At 45.3% G+C, this 27,488-nt stretch overlaps 1 protein-coding gene across 1 annotated transcript in view; it reads left to right on the forward strand.

Annotated features, from left to right (window-relative positions):
- The window catches only part of CFI (complement factor I), a 73,472-nt gene that overhangs the window by 33,985 nt on the left and 11,999 nt on the right, over positions 1-27,488 (forward strand). The window contains exons 7-10 of the mRNA XM_075340398.1: positions 1,870-1,926; positions 4,280-4,315; positions 9,189-9,292; positions 10,215-10,318. Of these exons, the coding sequence (XP_075196513.1) occupies positions 1,870-1,926; positions 4,280-4,315; positions 9,189-9,292; positions 10,215-10,318 (301 nt within the window). The remainder of the gene's footprint in view (positions 1-1,869; positions 1,927-4,279; positions 4,316-9,188; positions 9,293-10,214; positions 10,319-27,488) is intronic.

Below are 27,488 nucleotides of genomic sequence, written 5' to 3' on the forward strand. Positions count from 1 at the left end.
CATTATGTCACGTATCGCGCCACACCATATTTTTACCCTTGCGTACAGCGCTAAACATAACAATAGAGGATACTATGTAATAAGGGGGATGCTATAGAATAAGGGGAAAAATATTCCTTATGTACAGTGCTGAGCATAACAGCAGAAGACCCTATATACTAACAGATGCAGATGGCATTTAACATACCGTAATAAGAGAACACCCTAAGGGACGGCACAGAGTGACTTTTGGAAACAAGAGTATTACTTCCACCATCACTTTTCAAATAAAGATACATTTTCACTGAAAGATAATCACTGAAAAAGCATTCTTAAAAGGGTGGTTCACCCATATTTTTTATTTTTTAGATCGATATTATATTGAGAAACAATGTTTCTCTCAAATACCTTATGTTGGCAATAGTGACTGTGAGAGGCGCTATTGCAGACCGCTGTTCTCCGCTCCAGTGACGTCACGTCAAGTTCCGGACACATCAAATCCCTGTGGCCGGCCCCAGTCTTCCTGACTCACTGAGCTGTGGGCGGTGTTTCACCGCTTGTCACAGCTCAGCGTGTCTCTTACTTGCAGCACTTTGCTGTGAGGGAGGAGGGAGAAGGGAGTTGATGGGCTGTGACGAGCAGTGAAACACTGGCCACAGCCCTTCACTCACGGACACTGCGGCCGGCCGTGGTGTCAGAAACTTGATGTGACGTCACCGGATCCCTGAGGTCACGGAGGCCGGGGGTCAGGCAGCGGTGAACAGCGGTCCGCAATAGCGTCTCTCACAGGCACTATTGTCAACAGAAGGTATTTGAGAGAAACATTGTTTCTCAATATAATATCGATCTAGACAATAAAAAATATGGGTGAACCACCCCTTTAAGATATATTCTTTCAGTGTAAACAAGCTGCTGATCACCTGATGATGAGCAAAACGCTTGTTCATCAGGTATGTGTGCAGCACATAAGATCATAGTTCTCTCTGATGCATCGTCCTGTTTAGACAAGCCTCACCCAGCGAAGAACAATGGCAGCCTATGTGCAATGAACAATCTGCAAAATGACCACTGCCTTTGAAAAGAAACTAAGGGTAAAGGTGCTGGACTGGCCAAGCATTTCTCCAGCCCTAAACCCTATTGAGCACCTGTTGGGCATCCTCAAATGGAAGGTGGAGGAGCACAAGGTCTCTAACATGCACCAGTTCCATGATGTCGTCATGTTTTAGTGGAAGAGGATTCCAGGGACTCCTGTGAAGCTCTAATGAACTCCATGCCCAAGATATGTAAGACAGTTCTTGAAAATAATGGTGGTCACACAAAATATTGACACTTTGGGCACAATTTAGTCATTTTCTCATAGGAGTGAAGTTACTTTTGCTGCCAGCGGTTTAGACATTAATGGCTGTGTGTTGCGTTATTTAGGAGACACACCAAAATTTACCCTGTTATACAAGCTGTAGACTGACTACTGTACATTCGATCAAAGTGTCATAACTTCAGTGTTCTCCCATGAAAGGGTATAATAAAAATGTACAAAAATGTGAGGGGTGTACTCACTTCCAATTTACACAGGCAAAAAATTCAAACCACAGATGTCCATACATTTAGTGATGTGTCAGCTGACTCATAGACAAGGCAGTGGACAGGCGCTGCACTCCGTCTCTCTATTGTTGGTAAGAGGAACGCTCCCTGCTGGTGATAAGTGCTGCCCATGGTGTTGCAAAAAATATTATCATTAGGGCAATCTGGCCATAGGCCCCCCCAGAGACTCAGGCTCCAAGCGGTAGCCCAGGTTGCCCTCCTTATAATCCGCCTGTCTTCAGTATATTGATTATGACTTTTAACTATGTTAACGTTCAACAAAAACTAATGTCTATTATTTGCCTTTAGATATTCCACAAGTTCCAAAAGGAAAATCAGAAAATTCTGAAATCAGTGTTGTTGATGGTAACTATACATTCAGTTTATGTTGTGAAAATGTCGGCATGTGTGCACTTCCACGTTCAGTGAGAGAGGGGAAGTTATATGTCCTAAGCTTTATTATATATCGTTATAGTTCATGCTTTTCTTTCCCATACTATAACATTACAATTAATGGATTCTGAAGCTCCTGCAGTATTTAATTTCTGATATCAGAAAAGGTTCCAATAGTCTGATTTCATTCAATCTTTTGGCTTCTTTAGTTTTACACATATAGTCTACCCATGAAGACTATATAGTCTACGCGGGCAAAGAAAATGTTTAAAACAGATTATTCTCAAACTTAAGGGGAATCTGTCAGCAGTTTCACACCCCAAAATCTGTATATGCATGTGTAGCTCTTTCAAAATCCAACAATACCTTTACATGGATAGTCTATTTCTCTAAGAAATCAATGTTTTAATTTATATGCAAATGAGACAGTAAGACTATTGTAGATCTGAAGCCTGTGTCACTCCAGCTTTATTCCCCACCAAGCGCCACCTCATCTTTCTTGACTAACAGCCTCCATGTTGTGTGATTTAAATGGAAGGTGTCGCATTTTTTTATTTTGCATTTTGCATTTTATTTTGCATTAATAATAGTGATAGTGATTAATAATAGTGATTATGAAATCAAGTACTCACTGTTTATTTAGTTTTTATTTAATTCTAGTTTTATTGAAACACTGGGCACTGCCATCTTGGATTTGCTGTGAGTAACGACAGTTACTCATCTCCTTTATGGAGGCACCCAGGGCATAGAAGACTGTTGTCGGACTGCTACCCTATACTTAATACAGGACAGCTCCCTGCTGTGACCTGGACGCGCCCCATGGGCTATCCAGATCACAGTAGAGGGAGGAGATCAGTGCCATCTTTCTGGAGCACACAGCGTATGCTGTGTGCTCCACTTTCCCCCTGTCACCCGCCGGGATGTGTGAGTATCGGCACCCTCCCTCCCCCACCACCGCACCCCTTCCTCTGTTCTACCCCGCCCTGCTCTTCCCCCGCTGCCGCTACCCTTCCCGCCGCTGGCACTGCGGGCGTGCATGCAGCAGAGCATTGTGTGTGTGTGTGCATGCAGCAGAGCATGGTGTGTATGTGTGTGTGTGCATGTATGCAGAGCATTGCATGCAGGCGTGCATGCAGAGTGTTGCAGGCAAGCGTGTATGTGGCAGAGCATTGCATGCATGTGGCAGAGCATTGCGTGCATGCATGTGGCAGAGCATTGTGTGCAGGCGTGCAGAGCATTGCGTGCATGCAGAGCATTGCGTGCGGGCGTGCAGAGCATTGCGTGCGGGCGTGCTGAGCATTGCGTGCGGGCATGCAGAGCATTGCGGGCATGCATGCAGACGGCAGAGCATTGCTGGTGCGGTGCATGAAGAGCGCTATGTGGGGAGCACTATGCAGTGGTCCTCGATGAAACTTTAGACATTAGGATCACTTTGCGGACACCAACAAAATGGCTCTGCACTGTGATCTTAAACTTCATCTTCCCTTTTCCTTTTGGAAACACCCAGATTGGGAGGAGGAGGTGTGCTATCACACACAGGAGAGCAGATTCCACCTACTTTTACTGCAGTTGTAATGTGAGCTAGTTCTACAGTAGCTCTACAGCAGGATTTCAGCAGCTGCTTCCCCTACTGTTTAAGAGTGGAAAATATCAAACTTTTTTTTTTTATATTTTGCTCAATTAAAAACAAATAATATTATTTAAACGAAACACTAAAACATTAATACTTTACATTTTTTCAGTTATTGTAATTTTTTTTTTGGACAACATCATCCCTTTATTGCAAAGGAGCAGTCAGTTGAGCAGAATGAGGCAGAACTGGGCAGTGAATAGAGCTGGAGTGACACAGACTTCAGATTTACAGCCTCATTTGCATATCAGTTTAAATGCTGATTTCTCAATAACTGAGAAAAGGACTCGCCACGTAAAGGTATTGCTGGACTTGTCTTTGAAAGAGCTGCATGTACATATAAATAGTTTGGGGGGTGAAATCTTGCTGACAGATTCCCTTTTAACTCCTTCACTACATCCGCGGCTCATGTAAGTGAGTGTATGGAGATGTAGTAAAATGAATGGTGTCATTCAAAAGTATATCTCGTCCAGCAAAAAGAAGCTCTCATATGTATATGTGGGCACAAAAATTAAAAAGTTGTGGCTCTGGGGAGAAGGCGAGGAAAAAAATGAAAGGGCAAAAACGGAAATTTAGTTAATGAACATAAATGATTACATTCTTGTATTTCTGTACAGTCACTTAGTCTAATGCTAGCTACAGTAATCATGATATAACAACCTTCTTATACGCTAAGTCATCTCTTTTATTATGCAGAAGGAAGCAATGCAGTGGACTACGACATTGAAGCAGGTATGCAAACACATAGAATTCTTAGACATTTCAGTATAAATTTATTAATATATAGTAAAGTATGTTTAGCAGTAACTTGACCTTGTGATTGTAATATTCTGGAGATTCAGATGCCTTTTTAAATAACTGGGAATCTTTTTAGAAAACGATAAAACATTTGGAGGTGTCATCATCAGCCCTTACATTCACAATAAAATAGCTTTACATGGATGATGTTACTAGATGAATTTATCAAACTTTAGGGGGGTCAGGGCTATGCCTACCCCTGCAGAAGTAGCCGGCACACGGGTGGTTGATGTCAAATGTTAAAGGGAACCTGTCAGCAGAATTTTCGCAATTAAACTAAAGATTCGCCTTCTGCAGCTCCTGGGCTGTATTCTATAAAGGCGCTGGCCATATGAACCACGTTACCTATTACCCATTTTTCCCTGGAGCAGGAAATAGATGGGAGGAGCAGCACACCACCGATCAATAGAGGAGACGCGCTTGCGCATAACGGCGGAGGCAGAGGGAAAAGCGCGGGCACGAGATTATGGGCGGGTACTTGGATGACGCTGCTGATGACAATCACAGCGCCGCCCATAATCTCGCGCCTGCGCAATCACTTCACCAGCGTTCACGCTTTGCACAGTGCTCAGTCCCGCGAAAGTGCCACTGGGCATGTGCGAGACCTCAGGAGGACACAGTTACATGAGGGCTGCGTCCTCATGTATGTAACTGAGCAATGGGTGACGGCGTACAGCGGCAGGGGTGCGAATAACGGACGAAATACAGCCTGCCCCCGTGACCATAAAACCACATTAGCATACAAAAAGGTAAGAATTTATAAAGTGTTTATTTAGGTCTCAAAGGGGGCACAGTAGCAAGAGGAACCCTTCTAGAATGCAGCCCAGGAGCTACAGAAGGGGAATCTTTTAGTTTAATTGCGAAAATTCTGCTGACAGGTTCCCTTTAAATACATATGAGTATTGGTTAAGTTGCCACCACCAGGTGGCAGTCTGGCTCAGTGATAGCAGTCCTGGCACCTGGGTTGGCCATTTAGGGGTTAAGGAAGAGGAGGAGAGGACCTTATCAAAGGGTCAATGTGTGGGAAGAGGAGTAGGAGAGTCCCCAAAAGGAGAAGCAGAGACAGAGAAAGCCCAAACATGGAGACTGAATTACAGATCCTAAGGGTCACCCCTTGATCACCGACACGCGGGGTCCTGCATGTAGAGGGCTGTGGAACTGGTCACAGAAGCGGGTCTAGTTGGTCGGTCGGGAAGGCGTTCGTCTCCTGGAAGCAAAATACTCTAAGAACCCCTCTGCGAGACCGAAGGTCAGTTGCGCCCTCAGGAGTACGGTATGTCATGGTCCTGGCCTAAGCACGAGCGGAGGAGTGTTGTCATGCGTGGCTCTTCCAGTGCGTTAGCAGTCCCTGTGCGTGAGAGAGAGCGGGCTAAAAGACTTTTTGTTTCTGCCCGTGTGAGCGTGACGTCAGACAGAGGGATGAGGGGCCTAGCGGTGTCCTACAGAGCCCAGGTGCCAGGAAAGCGGTCGGCAGCTAAATTGTATTACAAGAGAGAGTATGGAGGGAATCCCTACGGGACCACAAACGGTGCCGGTGTAGTGAGGACAGGAAGAAAAGTGATGAAGAGAGATGTTGTAAATATGGAGAAGAAACGAAGTAAAGTCCTGTTGTTTAATGAGAGAACCGTGTCACGCCATTTATTGTCTCAGAGTGAACATGAAGTGCATGGACTGTTTGGAAGCCGTCCTGTGTGGTGTGGTGACGGGGAGGCATGGGATTAATGAGCGGTCATGCTGCGGCCTGTTGACCCCTGCTCACACGACTACCTCTGCATTCCTCGTCCCCCCACAAACCTCTATTAAACATTGGAATATCAATCTCATTTGCAGGAAATATTTTTACCTTTGATAAGACCCCATAGCTAATGAGGCTCTTCAACGGGTTTGTCCCTTGTGGATAAACTCTTTTCTAAACAAGAACCCATTGGCAAATAGCTACCGTAGTAAATTTTCATTTCTGAACACAAAGTGTTTAGAGTATTATAACATACTGTAATTTGCTATAAATTATATATTTGTATTGTAACAGGTTTTCGAGAAATAAATGTTTGCTCCAGTTTTATGCATTTAGGGTATGTGCCCATGATGAGTTTTACGAGCATTTTTGACGTTGCAAATTTTCGCTGCATCAAAAACGCAGTGCTTCTTTTTTACACTGAGTAAACTCTGTGGTGCGTTTTTACAATCCACAGCATGTCAGTTTCTCCTGTGGGTACCCAGAGTTTTCTGTCTAGAATATCCCCATAGACATGCATTAGATGCGGAAAATGCGCAGGTCAAAAACGAGAAATGTGTAGTGGGCATTACAATAATAATACAAAATAAATGAGTGCCGCTAAAAATACAATGCAGAAATTTTGAATTAAAAAAAGAAAAAACAAAAAGCCAGCACTAAATGTCTCTTCAGCACTAAAAATTCCAACTGTACTCATTATATATTTGAGATTTTTGGCAAAAAATTGCAATTTCTTGAGCTACCCCACCACGTCACGGCAAATCTCTTTGGGGCAGTCCTACGCTAAAATATTTTTATAAAATGTGCCAGACGGCCTCACATATGAAATAGTAGAACTGCTCTTAGCAGCACTCACCTGGTCTATTTCAATCCCGTACCCATGACTGAGTCATGGCTGTGGGCGGGACAGAAAGTTTGAATTGTAAGGAGAGGAGAGCTCCACAGTAATAACAAGTGGACACCCTAATGTGAGATAAAACAAGGTTTTCAAACATACTTAATTTTTATAGTGAAACGTTTCATGTTCTCATGACTACAATGCGCTACAGTTCCTGTATATTTAACGCTTCTTGACTTCATATTGGTGGAATGCGGGATCCTTCCAGATCATAGTTCCTGCACATGCGCAGTCTTCTTTGCCAGCAGCTTCATTGTGAAGTTACATCAGGTAGCGAAACACGTTGGGTAAAGGTTTTTTCTCGCCAGGCACTTCTTATGTGCATTATACTTGTATGTTCCTTCTCTTTCTAGAAAGCCAGATACTTAAAGATTTTTATATTCAGGGTATACCTACTGATTAACTGTAGCTTGGCTGCCTTTACATACATACTGGGTAGCAACATGTGCTTATTTGCTTAATTTTTCACATACATATACCATCTGGTGTGTTTTTACATATTTTGCAATTTTTTGCACATAGTGCTGTATATTGCATATTATTCTTCTATTTGAACATATCGCTGTATGTTTTATATTAATCTGTTACTTATAATTTTATGTTAGCTTTTTTCTTCTAAGGGACAATACTCATTACTTAACACTATTATTTTGTGTGCCTGTGATTGGGGACCTATGTAGGATTATTATATCCTTCCCCACTTTTTCTTTTCACCTGTATGGTATTTCTTTTAATTATTTTCAATTTAATTGTCAGTTTTACCTTTTTTTTTTTTTTTTTAAATCAATAAAACCATGTTTTTCTCTCACATGGGGTGCACTTCTTATTATTGTGCAGCTTTCCTGTCTTAAAAACGTAGTAAAAACAAGCAAGCAAACTCAGGTGCAGAAATTCTGCAGCATCAAAAACTTAAAACACTAATCGTGGCAACGTAGCCGAAGGGGGTTTTACAGTATCAAAAAACTTGTGCTCAAACGATTGTACACTTCTAAAACAACATATACATACACTACTCACCCTCCCCTGGTCCAGCTCTTGCTCTCTCCAGCTTCTTCTGTATCTATATATTGGTTGCAGTACGACTACAGATTGCATCGCCACTTCAGCCAATCACTGAGTTCAGCAGCTCTGCCAATGTGTATGGCACAAACCCCCTACTTTGGTCATTGGTTGCAGTGGGGATGAGCACTCTAGTCATGAGATCACCGCTACAGCTAGTAAACAGAGACTGAAGCAGCAGTGGAGTGCAGGTGCTGGACTGGGGGAGGGTGAATACTATCGAGGTGCATTGCTTAGGCTAAGACCCCACTTTGCGTTTCCACCTGCGTTTTAGGTGCTTTTTAGGTCCGTTTTGAGAAGCAACTTTTTCATGCCAAAGGGCATTCGTTTTGATTTTACAGCAAAGTCTATGGAAAATGGGGATTTCTAAACCGCACTTTGCGTTTCTAAACGCTGCGTTTAATTTGCATATTTTGTGGCAAAAACCATGCGTTCAAAGAAGCAGCATGTCAAATTTTTTTTGCCATTTTGGGTGCGTTTTGCTATCATTGAAGTCAATGAGAAATGGCAAAAACCAAGATTCCTTCAAATTCCTGCGTTTTACCTGCTTTTTTTGTGCAGAAAACATGCGTTTTGGACAACCAAAACGCATGCTTTTTGGACATTAAAATAATGATTTTATATGTCCCTTTACACACACACATAGTCCGACAATAATATTAAAAAAAAAAATAATTTATTGCTATTTTCGCAATAAATAGTATATTACCGCTATAATTTTAATCAATATTTCTATTTTCTTTATTATTTCAAAAATTCTGTGTTCCTTTTTTTTCTCTATTTTCATTGTGTTTGACAGATTAAACTTTATTTAGCAGTGTCTTGATGTTCAAAACGCATCTGTCAAAACGCAGATGAAAAAGCATGTAAAAAGCGCTGAAAACGCATCTAAAACGCGGCAAATACGCATGCGTTTTCAGCGCTAAATTTCTGAAAAAGGCAACTTTGGTCACATCAATTAAGCCCAAAACGTGCGTTTAGAACTGCAAGTAGGAGAACGCAAAGTGGGGTCTTAGCAATTAGCAATTAGCAAACAATTGTTTGTGAATGTGATTTCTGACTTGTCTGTGACATGATTCATTACAATTGTTAATATTTCCCTTATATCCAAAAAGAGAGAAGACTTATAAGGGATAGTATTCCAAAACTCCAATGTGGACTTCCTAAGACAGAGCACATAAGAGTGAAAAGAATCATCGGAGGTGAAAAAGCAGAGAAGGTAGAACTGCTTAATATTTCACTGCATAACTAACCAATATACTTACAAAAGCCCCTTAAAAGAGGAAATATGGCATATGTTTTTACTAAGTAATCTGAGAAATACATAATGTTGAGACAGAGACCCTGTTTCCAGCAATATAGAACTTCCTGGGCTGCTTGCTGTAATTTTGATAATTTCCTCATGATAAAACTGATTTTATCTTTAATGGACTAGTAACCTTGCTACCATGTAGTCCTCCATATTCATGAGCTCTGTATAACCCTGCCCCCACTAATGATTGACAGCCTTCTGCCTATGCACAGTGTACAGTGCTGTTAAAGATTTATGTAGGTGGGGGTTATACATACTCAGCATTCATAGAACTGATAGATCTGCAGACCCTGTTGATGACCCTATATTTCTGCTGAAGCTGAATGGCTAATCAAATATAGTCTAAAATTCACTCGGGCTGGAGTACAGGCTTATTTTATTCATAGGGCATTGCCTAGACTAAAAAATGTAGACATATTTGAGCTGGGAGAAGTATTGGGTATGTACAAGACATTATTTCATCCATGTACAAATAATACACTTATCAATAATCATAGATTAAACATGGTGAGGAATTGGCTTACAAAGTATATGAGTTGCATGCCTTTTATTATATAGCCATCAAGTGCGTCACTAAAAGGGCTATCCTATGAACGACATTTCTCACCAGTCTTAATACAAGTGAACTGAGCCAGGCTGCGCCCATCTATCACATATTCGCAGCCACGTGGCCGCTGTTCGTGGCTCTGACACCAGTGGGTGCAATGTAAGGATTTACAAGTCTGCAGTCACAGAGTGACACATAGCATGTCTACAGACTTTGGGGTTTAAAGGGGTTGTCCAAACCCACAACTGAAATGTGGCGTTAATTTTTATTTTTCTATTTCAGAATCAGTTTCCATGGCAAGTGGCCATAAAAGATGGCACAAAAATCAACTGTGGAGGAATTTATATTGGTGGCTGTTGGGTATTGACAGCTGCTCACTGCGTCAGGTACAGGATTTCCCTTTCATTTCATGAAAGTGTGCTCAAATTGTTATATAAAAGCTTGTTTTTTTTATATCTCTATTGGGGACGGATTGAAAGGAAATGGGATATTTCCTTTCAATCCGCCATACTTACATTATATTTAGTGATAGGCAGACTCGCAGAGAACAGGGATCGGTGGACTTAACCAGATTTAAAAAAAAAATCTGGTCCTGGCCCGGAATTGATCTCAGTTATCTGGCCGAATGCTGGTCCCCACATAAGTCTATGGGGACCAGAATCTGGAGATTAACAATTGTGGTAGAAAGGATAGGAGAAGGCGCTTCATACTTACTGAGTCTCCGGCACAGCTGTAACTGCTCCCGTGGCCGCTCATTCCTTGCCGGGACCACTCATTAACCTTCATGCATATGCACTGCTTCCCCCACTCACCAGCGTCTGTAATTGGTTGCACTCAGACGCGCCCCCACCCTGAGTGTCAGCATGTCGGCTGACTGCTTCCAATCATAGACACTACGTGCGTCTATCATGGTATAAAAATAAAAAAATAAATAAAAAAATTGGTGTAGGGTTTCCCTATATTATGATACCCAGCACAGATAAAGGCCACGGCTACAGGCTGCAGCCCCCAGTCCTGCGCTTATCTTGGCTGTGTAGTACTGTGATGTTGGGGGGCCAATACACTGACACATTTACAGGTGCAGACAGTGCTGGCCGGCTGCATTATACTACAGGAAACACGACCGCGCACAGTTCACAGTGCGTGGCCATGTGTGTTATAATGGCATCATGCAGCGCACACTGCCTCTGTTCTGCCTAAGAGAAGCATCAGACAAGGCTAAATCCCAGTGGCTAGAAGGACCTTCCTGGTTAGTAGGCATGGTTGGTGGTAGGCTTGGTTGGTGGGCGTGGCCATTTTTCCTCCTGTCCACTACAATCATGAAAGGGGGGCTTTGCGCCCCCACACCTTTGCATCTAGGGGTCTTACCTTTCCAAGCTGCAGCATGTCACTTTATTGTTGCGGAGACGCGAGTGTTCTCTGCAAAGAAAACAGAGAAATGGCACGGCCTGAACCCTGGTCGTGGGCATAGGCAGCTGCGGTCCCTGTGGATAGCACTCGCAGCAGCTGCGTGCGGTCCCTGCAGATAGTACTCACAGCAGCTGCGGTCCCTGCGGATAGCACATGCGGCAGCTGCGGTCCCTGTGAATAACACTCACGGCCCTGCAGGAGAGGATATGCTGTGTCCAGGATGCAGCTTGTTCGGACCATGGGCACATACCCTTATAGTGTATTGTGGTGTATGTGTAAAACATTTGTATTTTTAGGGCACAACACTAAATCTATCAGGGTGAGTGCCCACCATCAGGCTTCCTCATGGTGTGGATGCAGCATACTTTCTCTGGTGGAGATGTTAGTCTTCTGGGCGGGAGAACATGTCGTCCATGTCCACCATCAGGCTTCCTCATGGTGTGGATGCAGCATACTTTCTCTGGTAAAGACGCTACTCTCCTGGGCGGGAGAACGCGCTGTCCATGCACACTATTGTAATGGGGGTCAGGGATTAGCCCACCCCTGCATTGGTAGCCAGCACATGGGCATTTGAGGTGTAGTCTATGTGTATGGTGTAATACGCCACCGTGGCAGGCTGGCTCTAGGATTGCAGTCCTGGCACCTGGGTAGGTAGTGTAGTGTTGAAAGAGGAGGATGATAGGACTCTATAAATAGGATAGTGTGAGGAGAAGGAGCAGAAGAGCCCCCCAGTAAAAGGAGTAGAGTGAAGAAGCCTAGTTAAAGACTATTGAATTTGGATCTTACGGGTCACCCCTGGATCACTGACCCCCAGAGTCCTGCATGTAGAGGACTGTTTAACTGCATCCCAGAAGTGGGTTTATTCAGTCGGTCAGTGAGGCATCCATTTCCCTAGAAGTGAAATCCCAACGAATCCCTCTGCAAGACTGATGGTCAGTTGCGCCCTCAGGCTTGTTCCTGGCCTAAGCATAAACGGAGGAGCGCTGTCATGCATGGTTTAACCGGTGTGAAAGCAGTCCCTGTGGGTGGGATGGAGCAGCCTAATAGACTTTTTGATTCTGCCCGTGCGCGTGAGACAGAGGGGTGAGGGGCCTAGTGGTGTCCTATGGAGCCCAGGTGCCAGGAAAGCTGTTGGCCGTGAAATTATATATTGTGTCGAAGGATGGAAGGAAGCTCAGTGGGACCAGTGACGGTGCCCGTAATTGGGGTGAAGACAAAAAGTAAAATATAGTTGTTAAAAAAGGACTTTGTGAAATGTTTCCGGGTGAACGTAGAATGAAAGAACAGGCTGGAAGTCGTCCTTTAAGTGGTGTGGTGACAGGGAGGCAAGGGGTTAACGAGCAGTCGCGCTGCGACTTGGTGACCCCTGAGCACACAGCTACCATTGCCTGCCCCATGTCTCCCACACCATCAGGCTTCCTCATCGTGTGGATGCATCATACTTTCTCTGGCGGAGAAGCTAGTTTCTCCTGGGTGGGAGATCGCGCTGTCTGTGCCTACCATCAAGCTTCCTCACAGTCAAGATGCAGCGCATTTCCTCTGGCGGAGTCACTAGTCTCCTGGGTGGGAGAACACGCTGTTTGTGCACGCGATCAGAGTGACTGACACAGCAAATTTTCTCTGTATTCTCCCGCTCAGAGCACTAGCATCTCTGTTAGAATAAATTGACAAGCTGCAGCTCGGAAACCCGTGCCACAGGTCAGTTTATGGAGTGTCTAAAAGAAGCACAGAGGCTGGAAATTTTTATAAATCCATCCACTGTGCCTGTACTGTACAACACAGTATTTTGGACTCAGACTGAAAACATTTTGCATCCAAAACGCTGCTGACAGTGATCATTGGCACGGGCCCTAAGGGCTAGTTTACATGTGTTTATGTTTACATGTGTTAGGGAATTTCATTTGTCTTTCCATGTTTATGAAAAGAAAAGTGAAATTAACCCCTTCCTGCACTGTGACGTAGCTATGTCACCATAAGGCCTCCTTCACATGTACATGTTGTATCTGTTTTTTTCATGGGTAGCACATGTACCCATTATAATCTATGGTGCTGCTCGCATGTCCGGGTGTTTATTAGGACCGTGTGTCCATGTGGTCCACATGGAGACGTCTGTTTTTTTTCCAGCAGCACAGATTACAAAGGCCAATAGAAGTCTATGGGGCCGGGAAAAACACGTACAGCACACACAGTATACAGTACATGTGCCATCTGTGTGCTGTACGTGTTTAACATTGAAAATATAGGAGAAGCTCTCTAATTGTTGTATATGTAGTTAACTGGATTATGGTACTGTCCTATGTAGTAAGCGTGGTTTTGCATCCATATCTATATAGTAAGCTCAGTTGTAGTACCATATTTAAGCAGTAAGCTTAGTTCTGGTACTATGTGTATGCAGTAAGCTTGTTCTGTTTCCATAGCTATGTAGTAAGCTCAGTTCTGTTCCCGTATCTCTGTAGTATACTCAGTTATGATCCCATATCTCTGCAGTAAGCTAAGGGGTGCTTCACACACAGCGAGATCGCTGCTGAGTCACGGTTTTTGTGACGCAGCAGTGACCTCATTAGCGATCTTGCTGTGTGTGACACTGAGCAGCGATCTGGCCCCTGCTGTGAGATCGCTGCTCGTTACACACAGCCCTGGTTCATTTTTTTATTGTTGCTCTCCCGCTGATAAGCACACATCGCTGTGTGTGACAGCGAGAGAGCAACAATCCTGAATGTGAATGGAGCAGGAGCCAGCGTCTGACAGCCTGCGGTAAGCTGTAACCAAGGTAAACATCGGGTAACCAAGGTGGTTACCCGATATTTATCTTCGTTACCAGCCTCCGCCGCTCTCAGGCTGCCAGTGCCGGCTCCCAGCTCTCTGCACATGTGGCTGCAGTACACATCGGGTAATTAACCCGATGTGTACTGTAGCTAGGAGTGCAGGGAGCCAGCGCTAAGCAGTGTGCGCGGCTCCCTGCTCTCTGTACATGTAGCTGCAGTACACATCGGGTAATTAACTTGATGTGTACTGTAGCTAGGAGAGCAGGGAGCCAGCACTCAGTGTGCGCGGCTCCCTGCTCTCTGCACATGTTACAGCACAGCGACGCGTGTCATTATGATCGCTGCTTCGGCTGCTGTGTTTGACAGCTAAGCAGCGATCATAACAGCGACTTACAAGGTCGCTGCTACGTCACAGAAAATGGTGACGTAACAGCAACGTCGTTGTCGCTGTCGCTTAGTGTGAACCCAGCTTAAGTTCTGATCTTGTATCTCTGTAGTAAGATTGGATCTGCTCCCTTATTTCTATAGTAAGATTGATTGTGATCCCATATCTCTGTAGTAAGCTCAGTTCTCCACCCTTATCTCTGTAGTAAGCTCTGTTCTGCTCCCATGTCTCTGTAATAAGCTTTGTTCTCCACCCTTACCTCTATAGTAAGCTCTGTTCTGTTCCCTTATCTCTATAGTAAGCTCAGTTATGCCCTTTTATCTCTGTAGTAAGATTGGATCTGCTCCCTTATTTCTATAGTAAGATCGATTGTGATCCCATATCTCTGTAGTAAGCTCAGTTCTCCACCCTTATCTCTGTAGTAAGCTCTGTTCTGCTCCCATGTCTCTGTAATAAGCTTTGTTCTCCACCCTTACCTCTATAGTAAGCTCTGTTCTGTTCCCTTATCTCTATAGTAAGCTCAGTTATGCCACTTTTATCTCTGTAGTAAGATCGATTGTGCTCCCCTATCTCTGTAGTAAGCTTAGTTCTGCTCCCATATCTCTGTAGAAAGCTTGGTTCTGCTCTCAAATCTCTGTAGTAAGCTTGGTTCTACTCCCTTATCTCTGTAGTAAGCTTAGTTCTGATCCTATATTTCTGTAGCAAGCTCTGTTCTGCACCCTTATCTCTGTAGTAAGCTCGGTTCTGATCTTGTATTCTGAAGTGAGCTTGGTTCTGCTCCCATATCTTTGTAGTAAGCTCTGTTCTCTTGCCTTATCTCTGTAGTAAGCTCAGTTCTGCTCCCTTATCTCTGTAGTAAGCTTGGTTCTGCTCTCATATCTCTGTAGTAAGCTCGGTTCTGCTCTAGTATCTCTGTAGTAAGCTCGGTTCTGATCTTGTATCTCTGTAGTAAGCGCCTTGCAGTTCCGATATCTATGTAGTCATCTTGGTTCTGTTGCAGTAAGTGCGGTTCTGTTCCCATATATATGTCCCAGTCTATTCATAAAGCCTGCTACCTCTGCAGCTTTAATGCAGCGCCAGAGATAAACAGGCCAAAGGTGGGCCGTTGCAACTTGAGGGCCACTGCCTTATGATTACCTCCAGTCTAAAATATGCCAGCCAGTCCCTGCCTGTGGGTACCCTGAGTTTTATGTGCACATTTTCCTCATAGACTTGCATGAGATGCGGAAAATCTGCAGGTAAAAAACTCATGTGTTTTTAGTGTGTTTTCACTGCGGAAACGCATAAAAAATGCATGTAATCTGCTCTTGAGTATATCAATAAAGTTCTATCAAACCCAACTGCCAGGAAGTATCAAAAATAAAACAGCTTTATTTAATATATGACATGCCCACGAAAGACAAAAAATGCAGCATAAAAAATGTGGTAAAAACGCATGTAGAAAAAAAATGCACACAAAAAAACGCTAGTAACTTAATTTACATGGTAGGTGCAGAAACGGTGCCAACATTCTACACCATCGAAAACTCAACGTGGGAACATAGTCTTATTAAGAAACCTTTGCTGAAGTGCATATCGTAAAGATACAATTCTGGCTACCTGTAGGCACCACTAGGCTGAGATTAGAAGCTCACCTGTAAAGTAATCTACCATAGACGTTGTTGCAGGCAGGCAGACGGTTCTTATATAATGTACATAGAATATGGGGCTCTGTGAAAAAAACAGATCTTCATCTCCTTAACAGAGATGAGAATAAAAAATGTTTTATTAACTCCTTCCTGACATTTAACATGCATCATGATCTCGAAAGAGAAATGATGTATATGTACATTATGGCGATCAAGCAGTAGCTGTGTCCAGCATAATCACTGGAAACCTTAATGAGGTGGTTCCTTTTCATTACTGGCCACATCGATATTATTTTGAAAAACAAGGTTTCACTCAAATACCTTGTGTTGCCAATAGTGCCTGTGAGCGGCCCTATTGCGGTCCGCTCATCCCCATCACCTGACCCCCGGGCTCCGTGACCTCTGATGTCCGGTGATATCACGTCAACTGCTGTGCATTTCCTCAGTGACTGGGCTGTGGCCAGAGTTTCGCCGCTCATCACAGCCCAGCGTCATAACGTAGCATCTACCTGCTCCCTCCTCCTTCACTGCAGAGCGCTGCAAGCAGAAGCAATGCTGGGCTGTGATGAGCGGCGAAACTCTGGCCACAGCCCAGTCACTCACAGAGCTCCTGAGGCTACAGCAAATGTCAATACAAGCTGCTTAACTCCCTACAATTAGTGGTTAATAGCCACTGTGGCATCTAGGTGATTGAAAGAAGGAGGGGGCTCCCTGTTACAATTAGTGGTTAATAGCGACTGTGGCATCTAGGTGATTGAAAGAAGGAGGGGGCTCCCTGTTTTATCGCATGGGCTTCCTACAACATGTTCAGGAGGCCATACATTAAGTGACCACAAGACTTTCTCAGAATCACTGTGATGGACAAGCATTCCAAAATAATTATTGTATAAAGTGACACGACAGGTGAGAAAAATGGGGCTTAATTAGGATCGCCAAAATTGGCTGTGCCAAAAGGGGGTTAATATAGGCAAAATTGTTGTTTGATTTTTCAGCCTAATTACAATTTGGAATAAATATGATTAATGATAAATTAATAACATAACTTAAAAGCTATTGAAAGACTTAAGGGCACTCGATAGCTAATACACGCAGCCCGATCTATGGGCAGTATCAGACAAAGGCTGTATGATTTCAGACTGGTATGTTTCCTAATCTGTAAAGCTGCGGCATTTCAGAGAAAACCTTATTTTAAAAGCTGCCAGGGACAGAGACGCTCAGAATACTACTCGGACGGGCGGCAGCTGCTTCTCACCCACTGCCAGTGACTGACAGGCCTGTACATGCTTCATTTATTGGTATTCAAATTGTCTCTCCAGTAAAGGAGACAAACTCTAGCACAGCGCCACCTATTGGAAGTAGCGATCCTAAAAGTCACAAGTGGATTTTCAACAATCCTTTGCAATATGACTCAGGATATATAAGCCAGATCAGAATCCCAATTTGCAGACACGGTGTTTCGGGGTGCTTGCCCCTCGTCAGTGCAAAGTATGGGGGTGTCTGATCTGGCTCATGAGAAAGCTATGTGGGGACCACGGGGGAACACTATTCTCCTTAAGGAGACTTTGCAAGCCAGTCTGGCTGCCAGGTAAGGGGACTTATAGCTGCAATGCCCCTCTGGGAAATATTCAAATTGTCTCTCCAGTAAAGGAGACAAACTCTAGCACAGCGCCACCTATTGGAAGTAGCGATCCTAAAAGTCACAAGTGGATTTTCAACAATCCTTTGCAATATGACTCAGGATATATAAGCCAGATCAGAATCCCAATTTGCAGACACGGTGTTTCGGGGTGCTTGCCCCTCGTCAGTGCAAAGTATGGGGGTGTCTGATCTGGCTCATGAGAAAGCTATGTGGGGACCACGGGGGAACACTATTCTCCTTAAGGAGACTTTGCAAGCCAGTCTGGCTGCCAGGTAAGGGGACTTATAGCTGCAATGCCCCTCTGGGAAATATTCAAATTGTCTCTCCAGTAAAGGAGACAAACTCTAGCACAGCGCCACCTATTGGAAGTAGCGATCCTAAAAGTCACAAGTGGATTTTCAACAATCCTTTGCAATATGACTCAGGATATATAAGCCAGATCAGAATCCCAATTTGCAGACACGGTGTTTCGGGGTGCTTGCCCCTCGTCAGTGCAAAGTATGGGGGTGTCTGATCTGGCTCATGAGAAAGCTATGTGGGGACCACGGGGGAACACTATTCTCCTTAAGGAGACTTTGCAAGCCAGTCTGGCTGCCAGGTAAGGGGACTTATAGCTGCAATGCCCCTCTGGGAAATATTCAAATTGTCTCTCCAGTAAAGGAGACAAACTCTAGCACAGCGCCACCTATTGGAAGTAGCGATCCTAAAAGTCACAAGTGGATTTTCAACAATCCTTTGCAATATGACTCAGGATATATAAGCCAGATCAGAATCCCAATTTGCAGACACGGTGTTTCGGGGTGCTTGCCCCTCGTCAGTGCAAAGTATGGGGGTGTCTGATCTGGCTCATGAGAAAGCTATGTGGGGACCACGGGGGAACACTATTCTCCTTAAGGAGACTTTGCAAGCCAGTCTGGCTGCCAGGTAAGGGGACTTATAGCTGCAATGCCCCTCTGGGAAATATTCAAATTGTCTCTCCAGTAAAGGAGACAAACTCTAGCACAGCGCCACCTATTGGAAGTAGCGATCCTAAAAGTCACAAGTGGATTTTCAACAATCCTTTGCAATATGACTCAGGATATATAAGCCAGATCAGAATCCCAATTTGCAGACACGGTGTTTCGGGGTGCTTGCCCCTCGTCAGTGCAAAGTATGGGGGTGTCTGATCTGGCTCATGAGAAAGCTATGTGGGGACCACGGGGGAACACTATTCTCCTTAAGGAGACTTTGCAAGCCAGTCTGGCTGCCAGGTAAGGGGACTTATAGCTGCAATGCCCCTCTGGGAAATATTCAAATTGTCTCTCCAGTAAAGGAGACAAACTCTAGCACAGCGCCACCTATTGGAAGTAGCGATCCTAAAAGTCACAAGTGGATTTTCAACAATCCTTTGCAATATGACTCAGGATATATAAGCCAGATCAGAATCCCAATTTGCAGACACGGTGTTTCGGGGTGCTTGCCCCTCGTCAGTGCAAAGTATGGGGGTGTCTGATCTGGCTCATGAGAAAGCTATGTGGGGACCACGGGGGAACACTATTCTCCTTAAGGAGACTTTGCAAGCCAGTCTGGCTGCCAGGTAAGGGGACTTATAGCTGCAATGCCCCTCTGGGAAATATTCAAATTGTCTCTCCAGTAAAGGAGACAAACTCTAGCACAGCGCCACCTATTGGAAGTAGCGATCCTAAAAGTCACAAGTGGATTTTCAACAATCCTTTGCAATATGACTCAGGATATATAAGCCAGATCAGAATCCCAATTTGCAGACACGGTGTTTCGGGGTGCTTGCCCCTCGTCAGTGCAAAGTATGGGGGTGTCTGATCTGGCTCATGAGAAAGCTATGTGGGGACCACGGGGGAACACTATTCTCCTTAAGGAGACTTTGCAAGCCAGTCTGGCTGCCAGGTAAGGGGACTTATAGCTGCAATGCCCCTCTGGGAAATATTCAAATTGTCTCTCCAGTAAAGGAGACAAACTCTAGCACAGCGCCACCTATTGGAAGTAGCGATCCTAAAAGTCACAAGTGGATTTTCAACAATCCTTTGCAATATGACTCAGGATATATAAGCCAGATCAGAATCCCAATTTGCAGACACGGTGTTTCGGGGTGCTTGCCCCTCGTCAGTGCAAAGTATGGGGGTGTCTGATCTGGCTCATGAGAAAGCTATGTGGGGACCACGGGGGAACACTATTCTCCTTAAGGAGACTTTGCAAGCCAGTCTGGCTGCCAGGTAAGGGGACTTATAGCTGCAATGCCCCTCTGGGAAATATTCAAATTGTCTCTCCAGTAAAGGAGACAAACTCTAGCACAGCGCCACCTATTGGAAGTAGCGATCCTAAAAGTCACAAGTGGATTTTCAACAATCCTTTGCAATATGACTCAGGATATATAAGCCAGATCAGAATCCCAATTTGCAGACACGGTGTTTCGGGGTGCTTGCCCCTCGTCAGTGCAAAGTATGGGGGTGTCTGATCTGGCTCATGAGAAAGCTATGTGGGGACCACGGGGGAACACTATTCTCCTTAAGGAGACTTTGCAAGCCAGTCTGGCTGCCAGGTAAGGGGACTTATAGCTGCAATGCCCCTCTGGGAAATATTCAAATTGTCTCTCCAGTAAAGGAGACAAACTCTAGCACAGCGCCACCTATTGGAAGTAGCGATCCTAAAAGTCACAAGTGGATTTTCAACAATCCTTTGCAATATGACTCAGGATATATAAGCCAGATCAGAATCCCAATTTGCAGACACGGTGTTTCGGGGTGCTTGCCCCTCGTCAGTGCAAAGTATGGGGGTGTCTGATCTGGCTCATGAGAAAGCTATGTGGGGACCACGGGGGAACACTATTCTCCTTAAGGAGACTTTGCAAGCCAGTCTGGCTGCCAGGTAAGGGGACTTATAGCTGCAATGCCCCTCTGGGAAATATTCAAATTGTCTCTCCAGTAAAGGAGACAAACTCTAGCACAGCGCCACCTATTGGAAGTAGCGATCCTAAAAGTCACAAGTGGATTTTCAACAATCCTTTGCAATATGACTCAGGATATATAAGCCAGATCAGAATCCCAATTTGCAGACACGGTGTTTCGGGGTGCTTGCCCCTCGTCAGTGCAAAGTATGGGGGTGTCTGATCTGGCTCATGAGAAAGCTATGTGGGGACCACGGGGGAACACTATTCTCCTTAAGGAGACTTTGCAAGCCAGTCTGGCTGCCAGGTAAGGGGACTTATAGCTGCAATGCCCCTCTGGGAAATATTCAAATTGTCTCTCCAGTAAAGGAGACAAACTCTAGCACAGCGCCACCTATTGGAAGTAGCGATCCTAAAAGTCACAAGTGGATTTTCAACAATCCTTTGCAATATGACTCAGGATATATAAGCCAGATCAGAATCCCAATTTGCAGACACGGTGTTTCGGGGTGCTTGCCCCTCGTCAGTGCAAAGTATGGGGGTGTCTGATCTGGCTCATGAGAAAGCTATGTGGGGACCACGGGGGAACACTATTCTCCTTAAGGTGCAAGCCAGTCTGGCTGCCAGGTAAGGGGACTTATAGCTGCAATGCCCCTCTGGGAAATATTCAAATTGTCTCTCCAGTAAAGGAGACAAACTCTAGCACCAGCGCCACCTATTGGAAGTAGCGATCCTAAAAGTCACAAGTGGATTTTCAACAATCCTTTGCAATATGACTCAGGATATATAAGCCAGATCAGAATCCCAATTTGCAGACACGGTGTTTCGGGGTGCTTGCCCCTCGTCAGTGCAAAGTATGGGGGTGTCTGATCTGGCTCATGAGAAAGCTATGTGGGGGACCACGGGGGAACACTATTTCTCCTTAAGGAGACTTTGCAAGCCAGTCTGGCTGCCAGGTAAGGGACTTATAGCTGCAATGCCCCTCTGGGAAATATTCAAATTGTCTCTCCAGTAAAGGAGACAAACTCTAGCACAGCGCCACCTATTGGAAGTAGCGATCCTAAAAGTCACAAGTGGATTTTCAACAATCCTTTGCAATATGACTCAGGATATATAAGCCAGATCAGAATCCCAATTTGCAGACACGGTGTTTCGGGGTGCTTGCCCCTCGTCAGTGCAAAGTATGGGGGTGTCTGATCTGGCTCATGAGAAAGCTATGTGGGGGACCACGGGGGAACACTATTCTCCTTAAGGAGACTTTGCAAGCCAGTCTGGCTGCCAGGTAAGGGGACTTATAGCTGCAATGCCCTCTGGGAAATATTCAAATTGTCTCTCCAGTAAAGGAGACAAACTCTAGCACAGCGCCACCTATTGAAGTAGCGATCCTAAAAGTCACAAGTGGATTTTCAACAATCCTTTGCAATATGACTCAGGATATATAAGCCAGATCAGAATCCCAATTTGCAGACACGGTGTTTTGGGGTGCTTGCCCCTCGTCAGTGCAAAGTATGGGGGTGTCTGATCTGGCTCATGAGAAAGCTATGTGGGGACCACGGGGGAACACTATTCTCCTTAAGGAGACTTTGCAAGCCAGTCTGGCTGCCAGGTAAGGGGACTTATAGCTGCAATGCCCCTCTGGGAAATATTCAAATTGTCTCTCCAGTAAAGGAGACAAACTCTAGCACAGCGCCACCTATTGGAAGTAGCGATCCTAAAAGTCACAAGTGATTTTCAACAATCCTTTGCAATATGACTCAGGATATATAAGCCAGATCAGAATCCCAATTTGCAGACACGGTGTTTCGGGGTGCTTGCCCCTCGTCAGTGCAAAGTATGGGGGTGTCTGATCTGGCTCATGAGAAAGCTATGTGGGGACCACGGGGGGAACACTATTCTCCTTAAGGAGACTTTGCAAGCCAGTCTGGCTGCCAGGTAAGGGGACTTATAGCTGCAATGCCCCTCTGGGAAATATTCAAATTGTCTCTCCAGTAAAGGAGACAAACTCTAGCACAGCGCCACCTATTGGAAGTAGCGATCCTAAAAGTCACAAGTGGATTTTCAACAATCCTTTGCAATATGACTCAGGATATATAAGCCAGATCAGAATCCCAATTTGCAGACACGGTGTTTCGGGGTGCTTGCCCCTCGTCAGTGCAAAGTATGGGGGTGTCTGATCTGGCTCATGAGAAAGCTATGTGGGGACCACGGGGGAACACTATTCTCCTTAAGGAGACTTTGCAAGCCAGTCTGGCTGCCAGGTAAGGGGACTTATAGCTGCAATGCCCCTCTGGGAAATATTCAAATTGTCTCTCCAGTAAAGGAGACAAACTCTAGCACAGCGCCACCTATTGGAAGTAGCGATCCTAAAAGTCACAAGTGGATTTTCAACAATCCTTTGCAATATGACTCAGGATATATAAGCCAGATCAGAATCCCAATTTGCAGACACGGTGTTTCGGGGTGCTTGCCCCTCGTCAGTGCAAAAGTATGGGGGTGTCTGATCTGGCTCATGAGAAAGCTATGTGGGGACCGACTATTCTCCTTAAGGAGACTTTGCAAGCCAGTCTGGCTGCCAGGTAAGGGGACTTATAGCTGCAATGCCCCTCTGGGAAATATTCAAATTGTCTCTCCAGTAAAGGAGACAAACTCTAGCACAGCGCCACCTATTGAAGTAGCGATCCTAAAAGTCACAAGTGGATTTTCAACAATCCTTTGCAATATGACTCAGGATATATAAGCCAGATCAGAATCCCAATTTGCAGACACGGTGTTTCGGGGTGCTTGCCCCTCGTCAGTGCAAAGTATGGGGGTGTCTGATCTGGCTCATGAGAAAGCTATGTGGGGACCACGGGGGAACACTATTCTCCTTAAGGAGACTTTGCAAGCCAGTCTGGCTGCCAGGTAAGGGGACTTATAGCTGCAATGCCCCTCTGGGAAATATTCAAATTGTCTCTCAGTAAAGGAGACAAACTCTAGCACAGCGCCACCTATTGGAAGTAGCGATCCTAAAAGGTCACAAGTGGATTTTTCAACAATCCTTTGCAATATGACTCAGGATATATAAGCCAGATCAGAATCCCAATTTGCAGACACGGTGTTTCGGGGTGCTTGCCCCTCGTCAGTGCAAAGTATGGGGGTGTCTGATCTGGCTCATGAGAAAGCTATGTGGGGACCACGGGGGAACACTATTCTCCTTAAGGAGGACTTTGCAAGCCAGTCTGGCTGCCAGGTAAGGGGACTTATAGCTGCAATGCCCCTCTGGGAAATATTCAAATTGTCTCTCCAGTAAAGGAGACAAACTCTAGCACAGCGCCACCTATTGGAAGTAGCGATCCTAAAAGTCACAAGTGGATTTTCAACAATCCTTTGCAATATGACTCAGGATATATAAGCCAGATCAGAATCCCAATTTGCAGACACGGTGTTTCGGGGTGCTTGCCCCTCGTCAGTGCAAAGTATGGGGGTGTCTGATCTGGCTCATGAGAAAGCTATGTGGGGACCACGGGGGAACACTATTCTCCTTAAGGAGACTTTGCAAGCCAGTCTGGCTGCCAGGTAAGGGGACTTATAGCTGCAATGCCCCTCTGGGAAATATTCAAATTGTCTCTCCAGTAAAGGAGACAAACTCTAGCACAGCGCCACCTATTGGAAGTAGCGATCCTAAAAGTCACAAGTGGATTTTCAACAATCCTTTGCAATATGACTCAGGATATATAAGCCAGATCAGAATCCCAATTTGCAGACACGGTGTTTCGGGGTGCTTGCCCCTCGTCAGTGCAAAGTATGGGGGTGTCTGATCTGGCTCATGAGAAAGCTATGTGGGGACCACGGGGGAACACTATTCTCCTTAAGGAGACTTTGCAAGCCAGTCTGGCTGCCAGGTAAGGGGACTTATAGCTGCAATGCCCCTCTGGGAAATATTCAAATTGTCTCTCCAGTAAAGGAGACAAACTCTAGCACAGCGCCACCTATTGGAAGTAGCGATCCTAAAAGTCACAAGTGGATTTTCAACAATCCTTTGCAATATGACTCAGGATATATAAGCCAGATCAGAATCCCAATTTGCAGACACGGTGTTTTCGGGGTGCTTGCCCCTCGTCAGTGCAAAGTATGGGGGTGTCTGATCTGGCTCATGAGAAAGCTATGTGGGGACCACGGGGGAACACTATTCTCCTTAAGGAGACTTTGCAAGCCAGTCTGGCTGCCAGGTAAGGGGACTTATAGCTGCAATGCCCCTCTGGGAAATATTCAAATTGTCTCTCCAGTAAAGGAGACAAACTCTAGCACAGCGCCACCTATTGGAAGTAGCGATCCTAAAAGTCACAAGTGGATTTTCAACAATCCTTTGCAATATGACTCAGGATATATAAGCCAGATCAGAATCCCAATTTGCAGACACGGTGTTTCGGGGTGCTTGCCCCTCGTCAGTGCAAAGTATGGGGGTGTCTGATCTGGCTCATGAGAAAGCTATGTGGGGACCACGGGGGGAACACTATTCTCCTTAAGGAGACTTTGCAAGCCAGTCTGGCTGCCAGGTAAGGGGACTTATAGCTGCAATGCCCCTCTGGAAATATTCAAATTGTCTCTCCAGTAAAGGAGACAAACTCTAGCACAGCGCCACCTATTGGAAGTAGCGATCCTAAAAGTCACAAGTGGATTTTCAACAATCCTTTGCAATATGACTCAGGATATATAAGCCAGATCAGAATCCCAATTTGCAGACACGTGTTTCGGGGTGCTTGCCCCTCGTCAGTGCAAAGTATGGGGGTGTCTGATCTGGCTCATGAGAAAGCTATGTGGGGACCACGGGGGAACACTATTCTCCTTAAGGAGACTTTGCAAGCCAGTCTGGCTGCCAGGTAAGGGGACTTATAGCTGCAATGCCCCTCTGGGAAATATTCAAATTGTCTCTCCAGTAAAGGAGACAAACTCTAGCACAGCGGCCACCTATTGGAAGTAGCGATCCTAAAAGTCACAAGTGGATTTTCAACAATCCTTTGCAATATGACTCAGGATATATAAGCCAGATCAGAATCCCAATTTGCAGACACGGTGTTTCGGGGTGCTTGCCCCTCGTCAGTGCAAAGTATGGGGGTGTCTGATCTGGCTCATGAGAAAGCTATGTGGGGACCACGGGGGAACACTATTCTCCTTAAGGAGACTTTGCAAGCCAGTCTGGCTGCCAGGTAAGGGGACTTATAGCTGCAATGCCCCTCTGGGAAATATTCAAATTGGTCTCTCCAGTAAAGGAGACAAACTCTAGCACAGCGCCACCTATTGGAAGTAGCGATCCTAAAAGTCACAAGTGGATTTTCAACAATCCTTTGCAATATGACTCAGGATATATAAGCCAGATCAGAATCCCAATTTGCAGACACGGTGTTTCGGGGTGCTTGCCCCTCGTCAGTGCAAAGTATGGGGGTGTCTGATCTGGCTCATGAGAAAGCTATGTGGGGACCACGGGGGAACACTATTCTCCTTAAGGAGACTTTGCAAGCCAGTCTGGCTGCCAGGTAAGGGGACTTATAGCTGCAATGCCCCTCTGGGAAATATTCAAATTGTCTCTCCAGTAAAGGAGACAAACTCTAGCACAGCGCCACCTATTGGAAGTAGCGATCCTAAAAGTCACAAGTGGATTTTCAACAATCCTTTGCAATTTGACTCAGGATATATAAGCCAGATCAGAATCCCAATTTGCAGACACGGTGTTTCGGGGTGCTTGCCCCTCGTCAGTGCAAAGTATGGGGGGTGTCTGATCTGGCTCATGAGAAAGCTATGTGGGGACCACGGGGGAACACTATTCTCCTTAAGGAGACTTTGCAAGCAGTCTGGCTGCCAGGTAAGGGGACTTATAGCTGCAATGCCCCTCTGGGAAATATTCAAATTGTCTCTCCAGTAAAGGAGACAAACTCTAGCACAGCGCCACCTATTGGAAGTAGCGATCCTAAAAGTCACAAGTGGATTTTCAACAATCCTTTGCAATATGACTCAGGATATATAAGCCAGATCAGAATCCCAATTTGCAGACACGGTGTTTCGGGGTGCTTGCCCCTCGTCAGTGCAAAGTATGGGGGGTGTCTGATCTGGCTCATGAGAAAGCTATGTGGGGACCACGGGGGAACACTATTCTCCTTAAGGAGACTTTGCAAGCCAGTCTGGCTGCCAGGTAAGGGGACTTATAGCTGCAATGCCCCTCTGGGAAATATTCAAATTGTCTCTCCAGTAAAGGAGACAAACTCTAGCACAGCGCCACCTATTGGAAGTAGCGATCCTAAAAGTCACAAGTGGATTTTCAACAATCCTTTGCAATATGACTCAGGATATATAAGCCAGATCAGAATCCCAATTTGCAGACACGGTGTTTCGGGGTGCTTGCCCCTCGTCAATGCAAAGTATGGGGGTGTCTGATCTGGCTCATGAGAAAGCTATGTGGGGACCACGGGGGAACACTATTCTCCTTAAGGAGACTTTGCAAGCCAGTCTGGCTGCCAGGTAAGGGGACTTATAGCTGCAATGCCCTCTGGGAAATATTCAAATTGTCTCTCCAGTAAAGGAGACAAAACTCTAGCACAGCGCCACCTATTGGAAGTAGCGATCCTAAAAGTCACAAGTGGATTTTCAACAATCCTTTGCAATATGACTCAGGATATATAAGCCAGATCAGAATCCCAATTTGCAGACACGGTGTTTCGGGGTGCTTGCCCCTCGTCAGTGCAAAAGTATGGGGGTGTCTGATCTGGCTCATGAGAAAGCTATGTGGGGACCACGGGGGAACACTATTCTCCTTAAGGAGACTTTGCAAGCCAGTCTGGCTGCCAGGTAAGGGGACT

Source organism: Anomaloglossus baeobatrachus, chromosome 1, assembly GCF_048569485.1.
Source record: "Anomaloglossus baeobatrachus isolate aAnoBae1 chromosome 1, aAnoBae1.hap1, whole genome shotgun sequence".
Classification (NCBI taxonomy): domain Eukaryota; kingdom Metazoa; phylum Chordata; class Amphibia; order Anura; family Aromobatidae; genus Anomaloglossus; species Anomaloglossus baeobatrachus.